The 22,060-nt window shown below is 42.3% G+C and overlaps 1 protein-coding gene across 6 annotated transcripts in view; it reads right to left on the bottom strand.

Annotated features, from left to right (window-relative positions):
• Positions 1-22,060, bottom strand: part of BMPR1B (bone morphogenetic protein receptor type 1B) — a 517,894-nt gene that overhangs the window by 50,873 nt on the left and 444,961 nt on the right. For all 6 annotated transcript variants that reach the window (XM_059722335.1, XM_014600279.3, XM_019488076.2 and 3 more), the window contains one exon: positions 8,165-8,324. In XM_059722335.1, coding sequence (XP_059578318.1) covers positions 8,165-8,324 — 160 coding nt within the window. The remainder of the gene's footprint in view (positions 1-8,164; positions 8,325-22,060) is intronic.

Below are 22,060 nucleotides of genomic sequence, written 5' to 3'. Positions count from 1 at the left end.
GCTCAATGATGTTACAATGAACTAATCCAGAGGTTGCCAACCCCCGGGCCATGGCCAGGTACCGAGTGTAAAACAGGGTTGGCTGCCACTCCACAGTATGCCGGTCACTTCTGGTCCGTGGACTTGTCCACAGTGTGCTGGTCTGTGATCTAAAAAGGTTGGGAACCACTGAACTAATCAACCAAGGCCATCACATAATATAGAAAAAACCAGACTGCCTCAGAAAGCTGTCTAAAAATGCCATGGGACTGTGGGCCGCACTTTAAAACTGCAGGCATTCCAACTGTGCCTGGAAAGCTGGGTATATGATTGTGCACCTAACTGGCATAAACAGTTACTGTGATTGCACTGTGTGCACAGCCAAATTAAATCCAAAAGTGCTTTTAACATAAAATTATCTACAGGTATGCATAATTTGTATGTTATTCTGCTTATGTAAATATAGGGCTTTTTTTTTTTTAAAGTAAGCCCTGTTTGTCTTGAAAGGATGGTTGAGCTTCTTTATTGGAAGTTTATTTTGAGCCCTGCAACAACATAACTATGTTCAGAAAGACGATTAAAGTATCAACAGGTCGCAGGTTAACATAACCTTTACAAATTTAGGATTACGAAGCTCTTACAAATACTTTCACCTCTTCTTGAGAAAGGTCCCTGTTAATCAATCAGTCTTACAAACACCTGTGTGCATGGCCACTGCCTCCTTTAGTTTGACTGACACCATTTGCATATCTTTTGTGATAATGTAAGGTAACAAGGACACATAATACTCCTAGTCTGGAAAACCTATAAGAGTCTGGGGAATTCATGGTGAAGCCCCAAAACAAACATGAAATTAAGCACTCCATCCTGCCTCTGAAATCTAGTGCAAAGCTTGGGTGCAGGGCTTGGGTTTTCAGGACCCAATTACTAGTTAACTACTTGGTATAGCTGTGACCTTTGAAAGTCTGCAGTTTGGTTTAGATAACTAATTTAAATATTTGCTGTTGGATAACCTCACTGCTTTTAGTATTAAAGACATTTCCTCTAATAAGTATAGGCAAGTATGGAGTGAATACTGAAGATAATAAGTCACTCCTGGACATTTATCTTAAGTAAAACTGCCAAGAGCTTAAAGGGTTGACACTATAACTATAAATGACAGGGCATATTTATTTTAAAAGAGAAAACAATCAACTGTTTAAGCTGCAATTTTGTCCTCCGCTAACCTGGAGGGCCAAAGTATTGCAAACTATATATTACATAAAATCAGGTATTGTCTGTGGAACTAGAGAGTCATTATGAACCCATAGGGTAGCTGAAAGACTTGATACATATTTGATTTTGGAATGCTGCCTTTAAACTAAAGTAGAATTAAAGAAATATCATAGGAGGGAGTTTTAAAGTGTCCACAAGATGTCTTCATTTTATATCAACATCTAGATGGATAATAGTACATTTAAGTGGCTTTCAGTAGTAGCATGCCACCCTCATTAGAGCCTTGCCAAAGTGGACCAAAATGTTATGGGAAGGTACCAGCTTGCTTTTTGAGGAGAACGTTCAATATTGTACCTTACCACCTGGTGCTAGAGGGGTGTACTTTATATCTGAGTCTGAATGTACCTGGAAATACTTTCCGTCTGAACTTTTAGAAAACTCCCCATTTCCTGACCTGCGAGAGGTCCTGAACTCTTGGTATTGCTCCAGCAGGAGACGTTTCAAACTTGACACCTCTGTAGGGCTTGGGCCAAATGCTCTGGTTGAATTTCACTTGCTCCAGGGCTTTGTCAGGTCAGGGGTGCCCCAGAATGCACTGTTCCATATCTGTGCCCAGTGATATCTTATAACTCATGAGCTCTAAAGACAGCAAACAACTTAAGAAATGGCTATAGTTGCAGAGAGATTGAGATACATTTTATAAAAGGTAAAAAGTCCCTGTTAGTGATATGGGAATGGGAACGCATATATTAAAATGGGTTTGTGCAATCTGATTTCACGTGAACCAACATACTTATGCTTCCTATAAGTGCAGTGGAATCTACTTGAACATTGATACGATAAAATGTTCCTGAATGAAAGATCTTGTTTTGAAGCAACGTACAAACAGTAAATCACCAGCCTACGGTGATCAGTGAAAATAAAGGACTCAGAACTAAAAGGGGAGCCAATGTCCCAGGTGAGTAGTTCACTTTTGGTCAAACGTCTTGAAACCTGATTTTACAGCCACTAGTCAGATAACCTAGCAACTGTTCCAGCTCCATTTCTTCTATCCCTTATTCACACATTCCAGTGTGGGAAGGAACACAGTGGAAGGGTCTCTGCGAATTCTCTCTGATTATTTATGTTTTATGTATTGAACAAGTTAAGAAAAAAACATATGAAATAATTAAATGTTGCAAATTAAGAAAAAGATAAGTGCCACTTGGGCACTACCCATTCCTATGACACCCTTTTAAATTCTATTTTTATACAACATTGAAGAAAAATAATAGGGTAGGGTTTGTTCCTTATTTTGTTTTCTCTAAATAAATATATCACAAACTTTCACTTTCTAGGCAGTTGCTCAGTAATTTTTATTTTATGCCACTCTTTAGTATGAAGCTACGAAGGAGGACTAGAGGGCTAAAATCTGGTTAAATGAAACCCATGACATAAATAAAAATGGGAAAAGCAGCTCCAGAGTGGCATGGTTCCCATAAGCTTGACCCCGACTGGGGTACTTTACAGCTTGAGAACCATGTTAACAGAACATAAATGTCTAGTATGAATTACTCCTCTTGTTTGGCTTGAAATAAGATCATTACTTTTGTATTTTACATTTCTAACTTTCATATAAGACTACCTTCAAGCACATAAAGCTGAAAACATTGACAGTTTAAACTGCAAGTGTCTAGGTGTGCAAGCCAGTTTAGAATGGTTTAAACCTCCTAACCCATTTCAAAAGCATACCTGGATAATCAAGTATTATTTTGAACTGGTTCTCTATGAACCGGTTATGTATTATGTGTGGACACCTCATGACTATTGTCTCGTTGGCCCTCTGGGCGTCCCACGCTGCACTGCTCCTCATTCCCTGCCCCTCCCACCCCAACCCCCATATAGCAGCTGACTGGTTTGGTACATAGAACACTACTGCCCCAAACTCTACTGCCTGCACTTGACCATGAGGCTGGGGGTTCTCAGGACAGCTCTCTGCTGCTTTTAAAGAGCTGGTCAATTTCCTTCCATTGGATGCAACTGACCAAGGCTCTGCATCCCAGGCTTATTTGGGATGGGAGGTGGCCAGGTGGGGAAGGCTAAGTGCCTGGGAGCTGTTGGGGGCTGCCCAAGGACTCCGGTTCCACTAACGAAAGGAAAATTACCAGCTCTTTAAAAGCAACGGAGATCTGCCACAAAAGCCCCCAGGCACAAAGAAACAGGAGTCCATTCAGCCTAGCCTCTCCCCCACAACCTGGTCACACCTCCATCCCCAAATCATCCTGGGATGTGCTGAACCCTGGTCAATAAACTGATGAGCGGCTTGGGGAAGAGTGCTCTTAAAAAGCTGCAACAATTCTGGAGCATCTAGCCCCTTGGGAACACAGAAGCAGGGGCCCAGCAGCCCCCTGCCCTATACACACTCAACTAAGCACTTCCAGTCAGGTACACCACACAGCCTTCAGTACAGGGAAGGACTGGGGTTTTACTGGAGTCAATGTTAATGAGAAGGAAAAGCAGAAAACTGCAACTGGGTTGGGTACTCACTATCATCCCCTGATGGTGGGTCAACAGTACTGAATTGCAGAAAAGGTGACTATTCTACCTAGCAGTGTATGTGCAGACAACTCTGACCCATGACAATAGCGAACCAATTTCCAACCTGTGACATGCTTGGGAGAGTTCAAGCATTATGTCTGTCTGCACCTTAAGAGAGACGTTTTAAAAGTGTCACACTGCAGGACTCTCCCCAATTTCTTGTGTTTGCTAATGGAAGGGCTTATCTAAGCCAGAGGTCAGTAACCTATGGTCCACAGAACCTTTGGATCCAGCCTGCAGATGTCTTGCATCAGCAGCATTCGGTGGTAGGAAGCTTTGGCTGTGGCAATGGCTCCAGGGTCCTAGCTCCCTCCTACCTCCCTCTGACCTAGGTTGAGTTATTCCAACCAGCCTGCAGCCAAAAAAGGTTGCCTCCCCACATCTAAGCTCCTGATCACCACATTAGAAAGACTTCACATTAGCTCAATGAAAGGTACTTTGTCAGTAGGTCCTACAGCTATCCAGGTGGGATAGAAACACTGTCCAGTAGAGTGATGTTTCCCAAAACAGAACTTTTTCTGTATTCTAATAATTTGATTAAAAAATAATCAACTGGAACTTTTCTTCTACTGCTTCCTCTTCTGTGCAAGGTAGCATGCCTGAAATAAGTGGCTCTCAGTAGGCATGAACAGGAAATGGCTGACTGGAACAGCAGGGAGCCTGCCTACTGCGGGCAGTGTGTGTTTTTAAGGCTTTAAAAACAACATACCATACAACAGTTTTTAAAGGCTGCTTCTAGATAGAGCATCAGAGCTTGAAGCAGGAGCAGAAAGGAGAAAAGAAAAATAATGCCTCTAGCTCTCATCAAAGTCTTGGTATTTTTCAATTTGACAGGACTTGACATTGTAGGCTGGGAAGAATCATGACAAACTAAGACACAAAAGTTAAAAAAAACCCAAAACAAACGAAAACCCCCCCCCAATACAAGTGGCCTCAATATCTTGAACAGCATGGGATTCCCCGGATTCTTCCCTTTTATAATACTGTGCTGTGAACAGCAGTCCAGTATTGTTAAAATATCAGATTCCTCATCTTAGGATAGAGAAGTGCATATTCAACTGGCATGTGCAGCAGTAACAATACACCTCCACCTCACTTCCACAGTCTTTTGCATAACCAAAACTCCACTGGATTTTGATAGAAGATTAAAAGTTGTAGGAATTTAACATACAGTGGCAAAATTCTCTACCTTTCAATATACACAAAATTCAGATTTTCATATATAAATGGAAAGCAGAATAATGCAGTTGAGAGCCACTACAGGACAGGTCTACCATGCATATCTACCTTAGGTTAATCTGTCACATTTAACCACTAACCCAGCACAGGGACATGCTCTCTCCTTTTGCAGGAGGAATGCCAGAGAGGCACAGACGCTCTGGTGCTGCTCCTTCTGCACAGAAAAAGAATATTTTGCTCAGTATATCAGAATGGAGTATATTTGCTCCTCGGTCCCTATACATTTGTTTGGTTTACTTTGCAGTCTGCTGTAAAGAGGGGACAAGGCCCTCTTTCTCTCCATTTTTGAGTTGTCATGAGAGCAGAAAACAGGAATGAGCACTATTCTGTGTTCCCTCCACTGAGTGTAACATGGTGCATCTACACATGCAATTAATGCAGACCGATAAGTTTGGGAGCTTATGGCCCCGGAGATTTTTGCTACTGAGTGCACCATCTGAATGTGCGCCTGGGAGCAAAAAACTCTGCAGCAGTTTATTCATTTGCACCACATGGAGCCTAGTTAGAGCAGTTGAGGCTGGCAAGAGATCCAGTAGTTAGCCTGCCAGCCCAGGGGTGCTCTGACAGGGCTTCACGTGCTGCATGGGAGGTGGCTGATGACGGCTAAAAAATGATAATTAGAAGTTTGCTTTTAGGAATTGGCTGGTAGGTAAAATAGATATGCATTAGAATAATGGCAAGGGTTAACTGGTTTCTAAAAGCCTGTTCGTGACAAAGTTTCCTTCAGGGCCCACTGTGTCTGAAGCCAGGAGACACACAAGCTGGGAAATTGAAAACATGTACCACACTGTTCCCTAATATGAGAAGTGGCATTAGGTCATGGTGCCCAACTGCAGAGCCCTTGGGATTTCTGGTTTTGGTGAACAAACTAAATTAAGAGGCCTGGTAAATGACCAGAATAAGAAGTGTGCATGTGATGGGTTTGTTGGAATAAAGGAATATGTTGATACAACAGAATGTGGACAGTCTGATGACCACTGGGAGACCAATCAATTATGCCTGGGAATGAAGAGTTGTCAGAGGGGAGAAAGAATACAAAAGGAGGGATTTCAGAGCAGCAAAGTGTCCCCAGTGAGGGAACTCAAGGGCACCATGAACAGATGGCACATCACCAGCCCATCTCACCCAGCCCACTGGGAGTGTGGGGGCTCAGTCCTCAATCTCCAGTCTGCTGATATCTGACATTCAAGAAAGAACCTCAGGGTGAAGCTTGTGTACTGGCCAGACATACCTTCTCTCTGTGACAGCCCTAGGACAGGTAGATATAGAATCGGGGTGGGGCAGGGGTGGGGATACCTTCTTTATCTTGCTTGCATTATTCTTATCTGCTATCACTGCTTGCTGGCTAGCCCTGCACCAAAGCACCCTGGCTGTGCCCCCAGCCAGATGGGGCACTGTCTACACATGCACTGATGCACATGAAAATACTTATATTTTACAAGACTACCCTACTGTGGAGTTTATTAGTTTCATGCACCATAATAGGGGCACATACGTAGACACTGAGATGTTTACTGCATAGTTAATTGGTCAACTGCACAGTAAACATCTCATGTAGACATGCTCATAGAGACTGTTACAGAAAGTGGTCTGTGCACATCTGCACGGGGGGAAGGGGAAATACATTTTGTTCCTTCTTTCAGAGCCATGCAATGGCTTTTCACTCGCTTTGACTCTTATGCATAAATTCCAACACGGTTAGTAAAAAGAAGTTTGTCAGGAATCTATAACCAAAAAATATTAAATAAAAGTGGATAAATATCGCAAATATGTTAAGAAAAAATACTGGTATTTAATATTGAGAAAAGAAAAAAAATACAAGAGAAGCAAATGCAAAATCATTCTTGAAAGACTCCCTAGAGGTTTTCCAAACATTTTATAAATATTAGGGATGCACCAATAGAGATTTTTTTGTTCAACACTGATGGCTGATTTTTAAGGAGCCATATGGGCCCGTTTCTGATTTGATTCCCCTATGCAGCTGGGCAGCATGGAGACCAGCCTCAGGATGGTAAGTGTGGTGTGGGGAGCAGATGATGGTGAGGAAGGAAGTGGGGGCAGGGGCACGTGTTTCCCAGCTGGGGTGGGGCAGGGCGTGGGACAAAGCTGCAAGCAGCTCATTTGGGGGGGGCGGGGGAGGGCTCCTGTTGCTGCGCCCACCCCAAAAGGGAATGGGGGCATGTGCCCCGAATCTGTGTGCGAAGCAGGGTGGATTGGGGCTGGGCTATACTTAAGGTGGGTAGTGGCGGCGCTTGGGGGGGCTGCAGCCACCCCAAAATTTGCCATAGCCCCCCCAAATCCTCTCCTAGTGACACTGCCGCCCACCCCAAGCACAGCCCGGCACAACCCCCCTGTTGGGAAGAACCCAGCCCAGCCCCAGTCCAAAGTGGCAGCCTACCCTCACCCCATGCACAGATCTGGGGGCACACGCCCCCCCATGCCCTCTCAGGGTGTGCACAGAGGTGGGAGCGGCCCTCCCCCCAACGCCCCACGGATGAGTCACTCATGGCTCTGCCCCTGCCCCAATCCCTCCCTCACTGTGGGGGCCTCAATCTTCCACCCCCACTCCCCTTCCCTTCCCCCACCCCTTCCCCCACACCAGACTTACCAGCCCGATGCTGCTTTCCCAGTCGCTGGGCTGTGCTTCTGGCTGCGTGCATGCTGTGGCTGCATGCATGCACGAGGCATTTATTGGACACATTATCAGCCACATCAGGCAAAAAAAAGCAGATTGCTGATACTGTTAATTTTCCCTATATCATAATGAATGCAGGATCTTATGATACCTGATGTACCTGATGGTGTGTGTTAATCTCAAATGATCAGTTTATGCAGAAATGTACATATACACATGCCCTATATATGTATATATAAATATAGATGTAAATACATAATCAATTTCTTGTATTTTGTTGCAAACCCATACCTTGTTCAAATAGCATTGTGTGCGAATAATTAATAAAAGTATTGGCCAACATTTTCAAACCTGAATCCTCAAGTTATAGAAGCTAAATATCAACAAAAAAAGTTGTCTTCCAGATAACTTGAATACACACACACATTAATTTTACATAGCTTAAGTAAAGACTGAAGAATTACATTACTACTATACATTCATTAAGAAAACTCCTTAGACATGATCTGTTCCACAAACCTGCAGGTGCTGTTGACTGAATCTTCAGGACAGTGGTGATGGCACTGACAAGACAGCTTCTTCTGGGGAGGAGCAGGGGCTGTACTCTCACCATCTTCTTTTCTGTTCTCTATGCTTAGCTTGCCAGAACTCCTCAAAGGCATGTTGTCTAGAAAATTGGCTAGAAAAGTAAAGGAAGGAAAAAACATAAGTTTCCACACTGGGTTGCCCGACTCTTGAATACTTCCTCAAAAGTCATTCTTACTGCCCAAAATTTGAGATAACTGTCAGCTTTGTGTGAAGCAAACTATATTAGAAATCCATTAAAGGCTATTTCTTATTAAAATGTTACTCACTATTCTTCTTGTGTATTGTATTTGTTGAGAACCAATGACTTCAGATCAAATTTGGTAGTGCGGCAAAACTGCAATATAGCTTCAAGCTGAAATCTGAAAATCAAACTGGCTGTTTTCTTTGGCATCATTTATAATTTCTTTCCAAACTGGTATCATTACCATTAACAGATTCCAAGTTAAATTTTATCTTTGGTTATACCTTAACATCACTTTGCCCTCAGTTATATTTGTATTCACTGGGATTTGCACAGATGTAAAAGACAGGGCCTGGCGCTGTTATGGAAATATGTTTGGTTTCTAAGGAAGAGTTTGTTGACATTTAGGGAAGAAGCAGAATTTAGCTCCATCTCTCAATACTATGCTACCTTTTCAAATACCAACATCAGTGAGAAGATCATTAAACAACTCATTTCAATCAAAAAAGCCAGCAGATGTTACTTTGAGGACATACACTGATCAATATGAAGCCTCAGGAAGTTTGTCAATGCTTTGTAAAAGTTGGGGGCTTAGGGTTCTGTCTCCTTGGAGTGCAAAGAAGGGGAGGGAGAAGTGTCAAATTATTCACCTTTTTTCAGGACCACTCATGGAAACTTTGATAACCAATGTACATGCGAATCTTAGAAACAAAACTGAGCCTGACACTCATTTTCTCACTTTTCATTTCACTTCCTTAGAGTAATGTGCCTTTAAAGGGTCAAAATGTGTGGCCTGGACAGCATGGAGATAACTGGCATTTCTTTTTACTATTGTAACCACAGTTTCTAGAAACAATGCACGTTTTCTTATTTTTGATTCCTAGCTTCTTTCACCCACTCAAACTACACTCTCCTCAAGTGCCCATCACTTTTGCAGGTTGCAAATGAGGATTGTTTCCCAACCATTGGAACTGTTCTGATGCTGACACTGAGGGTTGGGAGCCTGCTTCCTCCACTGCTCCCTTTAAGGAGAACAGATTGAAAAAGAGACAAAAGTAGTAGGGCTGTGTGACGCTTCCATTGCTGATTCGATTCGGAGGAGATTTGGCCCGATTTGGCGGGCAAATCTCCAAACCCGAATCAAATCAGGAGACCCATTAATCTCTCCAAATCAAATTGGAAGCCTCCAATTCGATTTGGAGAGATTCAGGGAGGTTTATATGTTTTTTCTATGTACCTGGCGATACCAAGCACAGCTTGTGAATGCTGAGGTGGTGGGGTGGATGGAGCGTCCCGTGCAAGCACAGGGGGGTCTCTCATATGCTCAGCAGCAGACTCAGAAGTGGACAGAAGTACCTCCAGTATGCTCCTGTGGGACGCTCCATCTGCCCTACCATCTCAGCATTCATGAGCTGTGTTTGGTACCTCAAGGTACCTAGAAAAACATAAAGCTGTGTCTATGGCCAAATCGCTAATTTTCCAAATCAGAATCGAATCTTGAGATTCAGATTCGGCCAAACTGAATCAACAAATCAAATCACTGTTCTCCCGAATCCGGACAAATCCCAATCCGAATCAAATACTTCCCACTTCACACACCCCTAAAGGGTAGCTGCCACTGGGCTCTGGTGGTGAGATGCAACAGCACAGAACATCTCAAGTGGAGAGGAATTGTTGGGATGTCTTCTTTGTTTTTCCTACTTACAACCTCCATCTCCTCATGAGGACCCACAGGTCACTCCATTTTCAGTTGGGACAGGGGACAGGTCACTCTGTTTTCAGGTTGGGACAGTTTTAGTTATCAGTCTTGTATACAGTAAAAGCTCTGTTATCTGGCATCCTCCGGGAATGGGGGATGCCAGATAACAAAATACGCTGGTCAATTGAGCAGCCCTAGCCACCGCTTCTCCCGCTGCATCTGGGGCGTCCCTCCTCCCCTCCTGCAGTATCGCTGTCCCTCCTGCCGCATCACCGACCATCCTGCAGGCCCTGTGGGACAGGGAAGTGGGCCCCACAGCCCTGCGCAGCCTGTTATGCCCCTGGGCCATGGGGACTCAGCAGTGCAGGCTGCTTTGGCCCCGGCAGCTCAGAGAAACCGGAATTGCTGCGGTGGGCACTTCCGGTTTCACTTTATCTTACAAGCCAGCATGCCGGTTAGTAGAGCATGCCAGACTGTATGTAAGATGCTGGATAGCACAGCTTTTACTGTACTTCAAAAAAAATGGTTTTTTGCATCTCAGTGAAACTTGCCCGGGAAATGGCTATAATTAGTTGACACAGTAAAATGGGGTAAAGGGGTTTGCATTTATTAGTTTTGATGAAAGTCAGGCCTTTTTCAGTAAAGATTTTGATAGCCACCGTTCTAGAAAGAAGTCCTTTGGATTTGGGTCAATTATAGCCATAACACACTGAATTCACTACCAATGACTATGAAAAAAAACCATACAAACCTGATCATGAAAAGGTATTAATAATACCAATACAATGCATGTGACATGCCAACAGAATGCCACAGAACACACATTGTAGAGTATATATAATTTCTATTAATGGCCCATTTAGTATCTACAGATCTCCTGAAAATCAATGAGCATTTCAGAAATCATCACTTCTGAAAGTCAAACCACAGACTTGTTGTGGTGTACCCTAAACCAGGGGCCAAGATCCTGGGTATCCAGCATTTATATTTAATGTACAACAAATCTGTATGTCTTAGCACCCTTTTTCTTGGCAAAAATCAAAGATTAAAACTAATTTACACAAAGGACTGGATGTTTGCCATCACTGGATGCTTACTAGTAGCTGTGACTTAACTTGAAATATTTTCTTTTCTTTAATAAATTAGATTTGAATTAGGGTCTGCTTCTCCAGCTCTAACAGGATTATGATATTTTTAAATCCAGTCTATGTACATCAAATTAACATCAACAGATGTTCACTTTTTGGGTCATTGGAACATAGATCTTTAAACTAAGTCCTCTTTCAGCAAGCAGTCACAAAGTAGGTTTTGTGACTATATTACATTGTTAGTCATGGATAGGGAAAGAACTATTAAAATTGTTCCAGTCAAAGATTTTCAGACATCTGGCTCATGGGCCAGCAGAGTTAAATAAAAATATTAATAATAATACTGAGTGAAAATGCTAGGCTCTGTTTTCATTTACCATGACATTTTCTGGATATAACTGAAAGCTATCTAATATTCTAGCTGGGACTTTTATTTAGGGAAAGGAGAAAGCTAAAATCATAAATTACTAAATCTAGCATAAACAATGGGGAAAGGACACTTAAATATCAGAGTATGTCTAAATTTGATAGCTTCAGACAAGTAAATGCCCTTTTCATGATATATTCAGCTGTATGCCTTTTTCTTGCAAATATCTGAAGACAGACCAATGGGTGGAGACAAATGTGAAGACAGTGTTATGGTTATGGTATTGGTCAACAGGAATTTGATCTCAAATGGCTTCTGCTGAAGTAAAAAATATGAATACAGCAATGATGTGCATCCATGGGTCATTAGATGTTCAGTTATAACTAAGATGAGTTAGAAAATAGGATTTGAAATCCAAACTATTCTAACTCTCACAGGCACACAAATACAGACTTTTGGTTTGGTTTCAAAGAATAAGGATAAAACAGAAGCTGAAGTCCAGATGTGGGCTTTCCCAAAACTCCAGGGTAGAGTAGTTTCAAAATGAGAGGAAAACCAGTGTAGTTTAATAATTGATATGCAAGATGCTTAAATTTAGAGAACAGCACGTGGGTTAGGATTAAATATCAAAATGTCAAGGCTTCCTCAAAAATTATGACCCTCCCTCTATTCTCTTTTTTTCCCCAGCCTCCTAGTTCTTGGTGTCCTGGTTGCCTGCTGAAATAATACTACTCTCAGCTCCAAACAACAAGTTGCCTGGCTCCTGGGTTAAGCCTCTATCTCCATAGCAAGGATGTGGAACATTTTGTGTTTTTCTCCTTGCCCCACTCAGCTGGAGTTGTGTGTCAGGACTTGAGTTTTTTTTTTTCCCCTCTTCACTTGCTTTTTAGGTTAGAAAACTTAAGTAGCACTTATCACTGCACTCTGTAGGATGCAGTGGTCATATGGTATGTATGTCAATACTCCCACTTTGGTGAAAGTATCATGGGTCCTGAAGACTGTTCCAGGAAACTATAGTCTTAGCCTGTGTAGATGCAGTTAATGATTTTAACTAAGTTGTCTCTTCTAGCTCTCCCATTCCTACTAAGCTGAATATATCTGCACACTAGACACAGTTGCGGTGGGATAATAGTGTTATAAATGGCAGCTGGTTGCATTAATCCAAGAGGCAGCTACCAAGGACCAAGAGAGGACCTCCTGAGCAACTGAGACAGAAGCAAGCTTACAGGTAGAGGGGTCAGTGGTATTGGCAAGGGAGGGGAAATCCATTCGGAGACATACAGGGAAAGCTCTTGGAAGCAGAGGTGACAGAGACAGAGGGAAATGCAAGTTTGTATGAAAAAGGGAGAAAGGATGGATGAAACAAAGGAGGGGGCTGGGAGAACTATAAGAGGAGGATTTAATTTTATGAGCAGATTACTCAAACTAATTGGGACTGTGGGGGAATACAAGAGGATTTGATATGCATTTTGATAAATTTTAATTATTCATAATTTTCTCTGCCTTTTCTAATAAGGTAGCTAAACTTTACCGCAATATACTTATGCTTTTCCACTGTGTGCAAGAGAGTAACAGGCCACCATGCCTCCAGCACTCTTAGCCTATTTGGAGAATTGTTCCTGACAATTTTTTTTCATGTGTCAGCAACAAGGCTTTGGCTACCCCATCTCATCATGTGTGCGCTGGTATTTGGTATGCCCTGAAGCCCACCAACAGACAGCCCAAACTTGATCTTTGTGAGTATGGGAAGGGGTCTGCAAAAATCCAGAGGCTGAGAGAGTGACAGCTGGAAACTATGCTATGGAACACCAGTAGAAAGGGAGAATTGACAAAAAGAATGACCAAAACCCTCCTCTTCAGATGCCAACTATCAAATCCTTTTATGCTCCTTAGAAGTTGGCTTTTTCATTTCAGCTTCTCTCTTATGCTGAACTTTTCTATATCCCCCAAAGACAAGCCCTCCAGGCTCCATGCATATCATTTCCCACACATACACGTGACATACCTGCATCAATCTGTCTCTCTTCCCTAGAGAGGATTTTAGGAAAGCATCATAGCAACCTACTTAAAAAAATCCTACATGTGGGACTACATATCAATTAGTCTGTAAATATATATTCTTAGAAGATTTTATGTTTGGATTTAAAATACTGTTGTTGCCTTCTTTTGATTTGAAAGTCCTAGAGGCTGAAGTGCCCTGGATACAGAAAAGAAGCATCACCCATAAAAACTGCTTGGTACTAACCCACCAATATGGATACATTTGATTTACAGGAATCATCTTTTAATTTGTATTTAATCCTCAGGCTCTCTCCTGAGATTGCGAATAAGGATTTTTGCTCCTTCTGTAGAAGCAGTGATGTGATGTGGACAAGAATTTCTCCACCAGAATCTGGACAAAGACCAAGAACTCATTTCATGGAGGTCAACAGCCATTAAATGGTAACACCCTTTTTGGCACTGCTCTGATTCAAACAAATTTGGTAAAGTAAGAGATGAAAAGTTCTATAGTTTCTTACCAGGTTCCAATACCCAAGCCATGAAGTTCTCCAGGGAGGAGTAATTAGTAACAGTTCTTACACAAGATCGTGGTTTCTGGACACAACAGATTTTTATTGTATTGCTTTGTATTGGTTTCTGCTGAGGGCAAAACTCAGCCTTGTTCTATACTGAATCTCAATGGCTGAAAGCAAGTATATAAATAATTTAATATTTGGATCAGGATACTTCTCATGCATCTTTCTAGGAAGAGACCCAGAATATCCCTAATCACCATAATGTCATCCATACAATATCCAATTTTGCCATTTTACTGTCATTGCTTTTGCCTGCCTGAACACTGGTCAATCAAGCACAGTATTCTCTAGCACCAGCCAGTATTTGAGATACAGGTATCTCTAGACAATTTTGCAATAATGTACACTGTGTAATAATGTATTAGATAGAGAATAAGAATATTTATGAAGCGCTACCTGAATATTTATAAGAAATAAAAACTTGAAATCTGCAATTTTGTATCAGAATGTACAATATAGTCAAGTCGAAGGCTTCAGTAAGAAACAAAACACAAGTTCTTTTGAGTTGTCTACAAACCACACTTGTCCATTTATCTACTGTGTTATTTTTAGCTGCACTGGTATCAAACATCTATGGATAATAAAACATGAAATAAAGTAACATCCCTTCCTATGCTGTCATACACAAGCATGAACTATGGATAGATAGTATCTCAACAGGCTGCAATTACAGCATTTACATGATTGTTTTATGGGAAAGGGAAACAGTAAACTGCTAACTCCCATTTTACAATCATTAAATAAAAGAATTTCCACAGGATATTTTCTGGCAAATAATCAACGTGAAAATGTAGCACACTTAAAATTATAATAAATTGTGCCTCTTACCTCAGATTGGTCTACTGAAAAAAAAATTCTCAAGAAGAGTAAAAATATAGCTTTTGTTGGTGATGACCATATGTTAAAGAAGAAAAGCTGAATGACAACAAAAATTCTGATTATCCAATTATCAGTGTTACCATAAAACTGAAAAAGGCTGTGTGCCATTTGTACGATATTATTACTTCAATATTATCATCAACATTAGAGTGATCCAAATTCAGCTGATGTCAGATTTTGCTTGACAATAAATTTAATCTGGTACATATATGAAGAATACTGATGTGCTTGAATACTGAAGGAAATGTGATATTATAGGTTTTATACTGTGTATACTATATTTTGTTTTCAAAGTTCTCACAGCTGTGTTGGGCACCAGATTTTGCAGTCCTTGCTAGGTTAAAATTCTCACTGAAATAATTGAGTATAGATTTCTCTCCCTTTGTAGATTTAAACATGTTTATTTAAAAAAGTCATGACAAACATGCATTCTGAAGTGCTTAAAAGTCAAGGTATCTAAGGTATTTTTCATAAAGTCCAGGTATCTTTTATAAAGATATAAAAATACAAAAATCATATTATAAAGTAATATTTCCAGCCCCTATTTACCCAAATGTAAGAGTACCCTGATTATATGATGATCCCCACCCCCAATAATTATATGATATATACAGAAATTTTATATATTTGTTATAATTTTCCAGGTACAGAATTTAATTATTGGAGGTTTGCCTTGAATCTATCCCACTCCCTCTCCTAAGCAGGGATAATAAATCTTGAGAGTCAGGTAGCTTCCTTGCCTTCTGGCTCCCACTTCTTCCTGCTACAGCCCCTTTGCCTCTTTCTTACTGATACATCCTGCTCTCCCTGAGCACATGGAAGTGAGAAGCAAATTTGAAAACAATGACCTAGAAATAAACATACCTATAATAACTTGTATATAAGGAAGTTACTAAAAGTACCCATAGACTTAGTTCATCCATAATTTGATGCAGGGAGTGGGTGTGGGGGGGTGCACCCTGCCCCACGGACATATGCTGCTGCCGGCAGGTGCTGCCTGCACACACCCCCACACCGGCTCCCCATGCACCCTACGCCCCATGGCTGTAGCTGGCAGGCAATCCCTGCATGGGAGGCCTGGCACACGGCTGCAGGGTGCTGTGTGGGGAGTGGGGGGCATCCCCCCCTCGTGGCCACATGCTGCAACCAGTGGGTGCTGCCCATGCACCCTATGCCCACAGCCGCTCCCTGCATGGCACCCTGTGGCTGTGCACCACGCCCCCCTGCAGGGCTGCAAGCCATGCACCTCCCCTCCCCTCTTCCCTATGCAGTGAAGCACACCTTGATCCCCACTACCTTCGCCTCCGTCTCACCTGTGTGTCTGCCAATAAGTCTCTGGGCAATGCATGCGCAGTTGGCCCAGAGCATTACAGACAGACAGACAAACAGCTGGAGGTGCAATGGCTTTTGTTATATTAGAATATTATATATATATATATATAGCATATATATTTTTCAAAAAAATTAAAATGTGTTTTAAGTATATACAATATCTACATCTTTATATTATTTATAAATATTTTTTATTTATATATAGAATATATATATATTCAAAATTAAAAATTTGTATTATATGCAATATCTACACCTTTCTGTCTCCTAACCAACAGAGTTCACTTGACGGTCTGTAATATACAGTTAACCATCATCATCCTCATGACTTTAACTGCAACCACACACCAACGTGCTGGTTGCAATCTTCTTCAATTACTACAATCGCACAAAACTGACTCTATGCCCCTTACCCTCTCCTCCACCCCCACAACCCCTCTGTTTCTTTCCCTGGTCCATAGTCCTCGTCATCTTTGTCATTCTCTTCCTCCCTATTGTCCCCACTGTTCTCTCCCTCTTTGTTGCCATCACTGTCCTCCTCCCCATCTTCACTGTTGCCAGCACCTTCTCTGGTGGTCTTGTTTTTGAACAGTCTGTGCCATTCTTTCCTCTTCCATGCATCTTCTGCCATCTTCCCCCCATCATTTTCTGCCAGTATGCCTGTAGCTCACTATGCATGACATTAGTCCAAAGCCAAAAGACTCATAATTTACTATGCAGTTCATTGGACTGGGCCCCACCAGAGTCAATGGCATTTCAAGCCATGGTGACCCCACAGCTCAGTGTGTGTGTACTCCAGATACCCCCTACAAAGGATCCATGTGCTAATTAGTCCCCCACTCACGACCGAACCAGGTGCTTGTCACATGTACTGGTATCCTTTAAACTTTTATAAGAAGATAAGGCACAAAGCAACCTTGTTTGGCTGAGAGAGGGGGTGAAACGAGGATTCTGGGTGAATTGTTTGGAGCTCTGTTTGGTTTTAAGTATATTGTTGTTTAACTAGACATTTAAGGCTGGTTACAAAACAGGAATCATCGGAAATGGGAAAGAAAGGTGTAGCTTATCTGTGGGAGTGAAGAGGAAGTCAATATGTATTCAGTGTAGTAGTTCACCATGACTTGGAAAAGAACGAGTGCTGAGGGTGACAGCACAATGACCACTACCATATATCTTATTCAGATGGCTTACTCTATCCTGTCCTTGTGGCAGGTTCCCATCAGTATATTGTCACACATATGGGCCATGCATTTTATAGTATTGCTCAGTGTTGGCTCCATTTAATCAGCTTCATAGTTGGTTTCCATTACTGAGCATATGTTGCTTTTTCAAGCAGTTTAATGATAGACAACATATTCAGTGAAGTTTCCTTGTATGCAAATATAAAACAAGAGGCTCTTTTCCCCCCATGTTGTTTGGGGGTAAAAAAGCCTTGTCTTATATTTGAGTAAATATGGTATAAACTGGTTGCAAAAACTTGAAATTGTACTTTTTTGCAATACAGAATTAATATATTTTTGTGTTACTCTTATTTTTGTGTTCCGTTTATATTTGTTTAGAAAAAGAAAAGCCACAAAGTAATTTCAGTCTTTCTTAGGAAGGCACAATTGGCAAATCTTTCTGATACTGTTGGTATTCCTGAACAGCTGCAATGGAGCTATACAGAGAAGAACCTTTATCTCCCTGCTGCATGTTATACAACGCAAAGCATAAAACTGAAATGGTCTTACATATTATTTACTGTTTACCACTACCTTGATTTTTTTTTTCCATTTGGGAAAAGGCAGGAAGGAGGACCCACTCACTGTTATCACTGTACTAGGCACAAGGGGAGCTTACGAATGCTCCTTCCTGCTCCATTTGTGCAGGTGCTAGGCTCCACCAGTGAGAGTGGCAGTGGCAGGCAGGTCCCTCTTTTCTATCCCTGCTCCCTACCTGGTTCTCTCCCCCCCATGGCCCCTGCTGGCCCAAGGACTCCAGCCATGCCTTGTCCCAGCCCCCATGATCTGAGGGGCAGTGCTGGTGGCATCTACTGCAGCCCCCTTTCCTTAATCCTGGATCTGCCACAGACTTCAGTGACTAAGTCTCATCCTATTCCACCCTCTGCAAGATTCTCACAAACAGTTAAATCCTTCTCCTGATCCATGCTCTTTGTAACTACATACATTTACATATTTTCAGGGACTTAAGCAGAGTGGAATAGCACAACAGTTAGGGTGAAGCTACACATTACCCTTAGACCATACTAAACCTATGGAATGTTAGAACGTGCTGTAAGCAGTTCCATGTTGAGGGTTAATGTTGTTTACTGCCTGCACAGCTCTTGCCATAAAAGGCCTGGTAAGCAAGGGTGTGGCTAAAAGCCAGGACACCTGGGCTCTAGTTCTGCTCTGGGTAAGGGGCTGAGAGCAGTGCATCCTAGGATGCTGGAGGACTGCAAATGTCTAGTTTTATCTCTGTGGAGCAGGCTGAAGTTATTCAAACATAAGCTAGGTAGCACAGCCCAGAGTCAACCCTTGCTTGAAGTGGCATAACTCTGAAATGCTCAAAGGGCACTAAGAACAAGTTAATTAACTTTAAGGTGCAGATGCTCGTATTTTAAGTGCCTTTAGTATGGTTTAAGTGTAATGTATAACTTCAACCTTTGGTGTTTAAGTCCACTTAGCACTTGATAGGTGGATTAGGATCTGTCCTTACCTCTCATAGACCCTCTTTTACAAATTAGCTCTCCTCAGCAAAAGTGTTCTCAAAAGTATGTTTAAGGAAACATATCATAAATCAGAAATGATACTCATGAGGGTTATCTTATGACATATATCACATTTCAGGCACACAAAAATCTAGCTTCAAATAACTTGATGACCTGCACCTTGCACTGTATTCACCAGACTGCCTCAAATAGATAGCTAAATTTAGCTTGGTTAAATTACTTTATATTATTTTGTATAAAAATATTTATATTTGCTTGATGAGATAGCTTCATAAGAAAATCAGGCCCCTTAGTATGTAAAATGTAAGACAGTACATTAGATAATATTCTCTAATTCAACATACTTCCTAATTATATTATAAAAATATGAAGTCTCCCATATACTGAAGAACATATAACAGAAGTTTCACAGTGGAACACAGCATCAGTCCTTCTCTAGCATTCTGTCTCCCAAAGCAACCAATAATTGATACTTCATGTAACCCATAACACTACATAATGCAACTGCCTGTGCAGCACTACACAGTGCCCAAATATACCTAGAAAAAAGTATGCTTTCACAAGAGCTACCATGTTTTTTACCCATAGAAACCTATTTTCAGATTTCATAGCCATTAGGGCTGGAAGGAACCTTGGGAGATCGAGTCAAGCCCCCTGCCCTAAGGGCAGGAAGTCCACTAGGGTCAAAGGATCCCAGCAAGATAAGCATCCAAATGCTTCTTAAAGGAGTCCAGAGTAGGTGCTTCCATGACCTCTGGAGGGAGCCTATTCCAGGCCTTGGGGTCTCGGACAGGAAAGAAGTTTTTCCTTATGTCCAGCCTAAAACGGTTTTGGAGGAGTTTGTGACTGTTGGACCTTGTCATCCCTTGGGGCGCTCAGACATTCCCCCAGACCCTGATGCACATCCCTGATGTACTTACAGGCTGCCACCAGGTCACCCCTGAACATGCGCTTTTCTAGGCTGAAGTCCCATGGCTCTCAGCCTCTCTGCATAAGGCCTGTTCTCTTGTCTTCTGATCATATGCATGGCTCTCCCCTGGACTCTCTCAAGCTTCTCCACATCCTTCTTGAATTGTGGAGCCCAGAATTGGATGCAGTAGCCCAGCTATGGCCTCACCAAGGCCAAGTACAGTGGGAGGATGATATCCTGGGATTTATTTGAGAAGCATCTATGGATACAAACCAGAGTTTGGTTTGCTTTACCAGCTGTGACATCACATTGGTGGCTCATGTTCATCTTTTGGTCAGTCATGACCCCCAAGTCTCTTTCGGCCATGGTGCTAGCGAACATAGCACTGCAGAGTCTATAAGCATGCTGCAGGGTTTTTCTCCCAAAGTTGAGTATCTTACATTTGTCAGTATTGAATGTCATCAGGTTTGTATCTGCCTACTTTTTCAGCCTATCCAAGTCAGCCTGGATCACCAGCCTATCCTCAGGTGTGGATGCTCTACCCCAAAGTTTGGTGTCATCGGCAAACTTGGCCAGTCCACTTCTGACACCAATGTCCACATCATTAATAAAGATGTTAAAGAAAACAGGTCCAAGGATGGAGCCTTGGGGGACACCACTGGTCATGGAGCACCAGGATGTTTCACTTCCATCAACCACCACTCTCTGAGTCTGGCCTCGGAGTCAATTCCCCAGCCATTGGACTGTGATGTAGCCAAGGCCACGGTTGGCCAATTTTTCCAAGAGATCAGGGAACATCAGCTCAAACACTTTTTTTGAAGTCCAGATATATGATGTCAATCTCTTCTCCCCTGTCCAGATGATCTGTCACCTGGTCATAGAAGAAGATGAGATTAGTTAGGCAAGTCCTATCTGCAACAAACCTATGCTGGCTGTCCCTCGGGATGTTGCCATTAGCCAGTTTGTCAAGAATGGTCTCTTTGATGACTTTTTCTAGAATCCTTCCACAGATTGAGGTCAAGGTGATTGGCCTGTAGTTCCTGGATCTACTTTACTCCCTTTCTTGAAGATGGGTACCACACTGGCCTTCTTCCAATCTTCAGATACTTTACCTGAGCACCAGTTGTTTTTGAAAATCTTTGCCAGTGGCTGGACTATGACTCCTGTCAACTCCTTAAGTACTCCGGGGTGCAATCTGTCAGGACCCGCTGACTTGAACATGTTCTGCCTCTCAAGGTGTTCCTTTAAAAGGTCTACACCAATGCTGGGTATAAATTCACCCTCAGCCTGGTCATCCTGCATCATGCTAGGGAGGGCGGTCCCTTTGGGTTGATGAAAAACTGACACGAAGTACCCATTAAGCAGGTTGGCTTTTTTCTGGGTGTCGGTTGCCAGTTGTCCCATTTGGTTTAGCATGGGTCCAATGTTACCCTTGCTTTTCTTCAGACTCCCCACGTATCTGAAAAAAGGACTTTTTATTATCCTTGATGCGTGTAGCCAGGTGGAGTTCGGTTGCAGCCTTGGCTTTCCTGGTTCACTCTCTATAGGTACAGACCAGTGCAGAGTAGTCCTCCTTTGTGGTGATTCCTATCTTCCATCTTTTATAAGCCTCTCTTTTTTGGCATAGGAGGTCCACTAGCTCCCTGGTGAGCCAAGGGGGTTGCTGTGACCTTTTGTTACCTTTCCTCTGAGATGGGATGGACATCCCTTGTGCTTTCAGGATCGCTCCCTTAAGGAGTGACCACTCCTCTTGGACTCTTCTCCCTGTTGAGTCATGGTCCCTTAGGGCCTGGACAACAAGCCTCCTAAGCTTATCAAAGTTGGCTTTCCTAAAGCTGAGGACTTCTGCATTGCTGACTGACTTGCCAGCTTTTTGACGGATAGTAAAATGATTAGCTCGCGGTGACTGTCTCCCAGCTTTCCTTTGATTTTTAGGTTGCTGACTAGATCATCCCCTTTAGCCAGTACCAAGTCCAGCAGTGCTTTACCTCTTGTTGGTCCATAGACTTCTTTGGTGAGGTAGAGCTCATCCATGCACGTGTGGAAGCTTTGGGACCATTCAGATTTGGCAGAGCGCTCTTGGCA

The sequence above is a fragment of the Alligator mississippiensis genome, chromosome 2 (assembly GCF_030867095.1).
Source record: "Alligator mississippiensis isolate rAllMis1 chromosome 2, rAllMis1, whole genome shotgun sequence".
Taxonomy (NCBI): Eukaryota; Metazoa; Chordata; order Crocodylia; family Alligatoridae; genus Alligator; species Alligator mississippiensis.
This window is presented reverse-complemented; position numbering and strand designations above follow the sequence as displayed.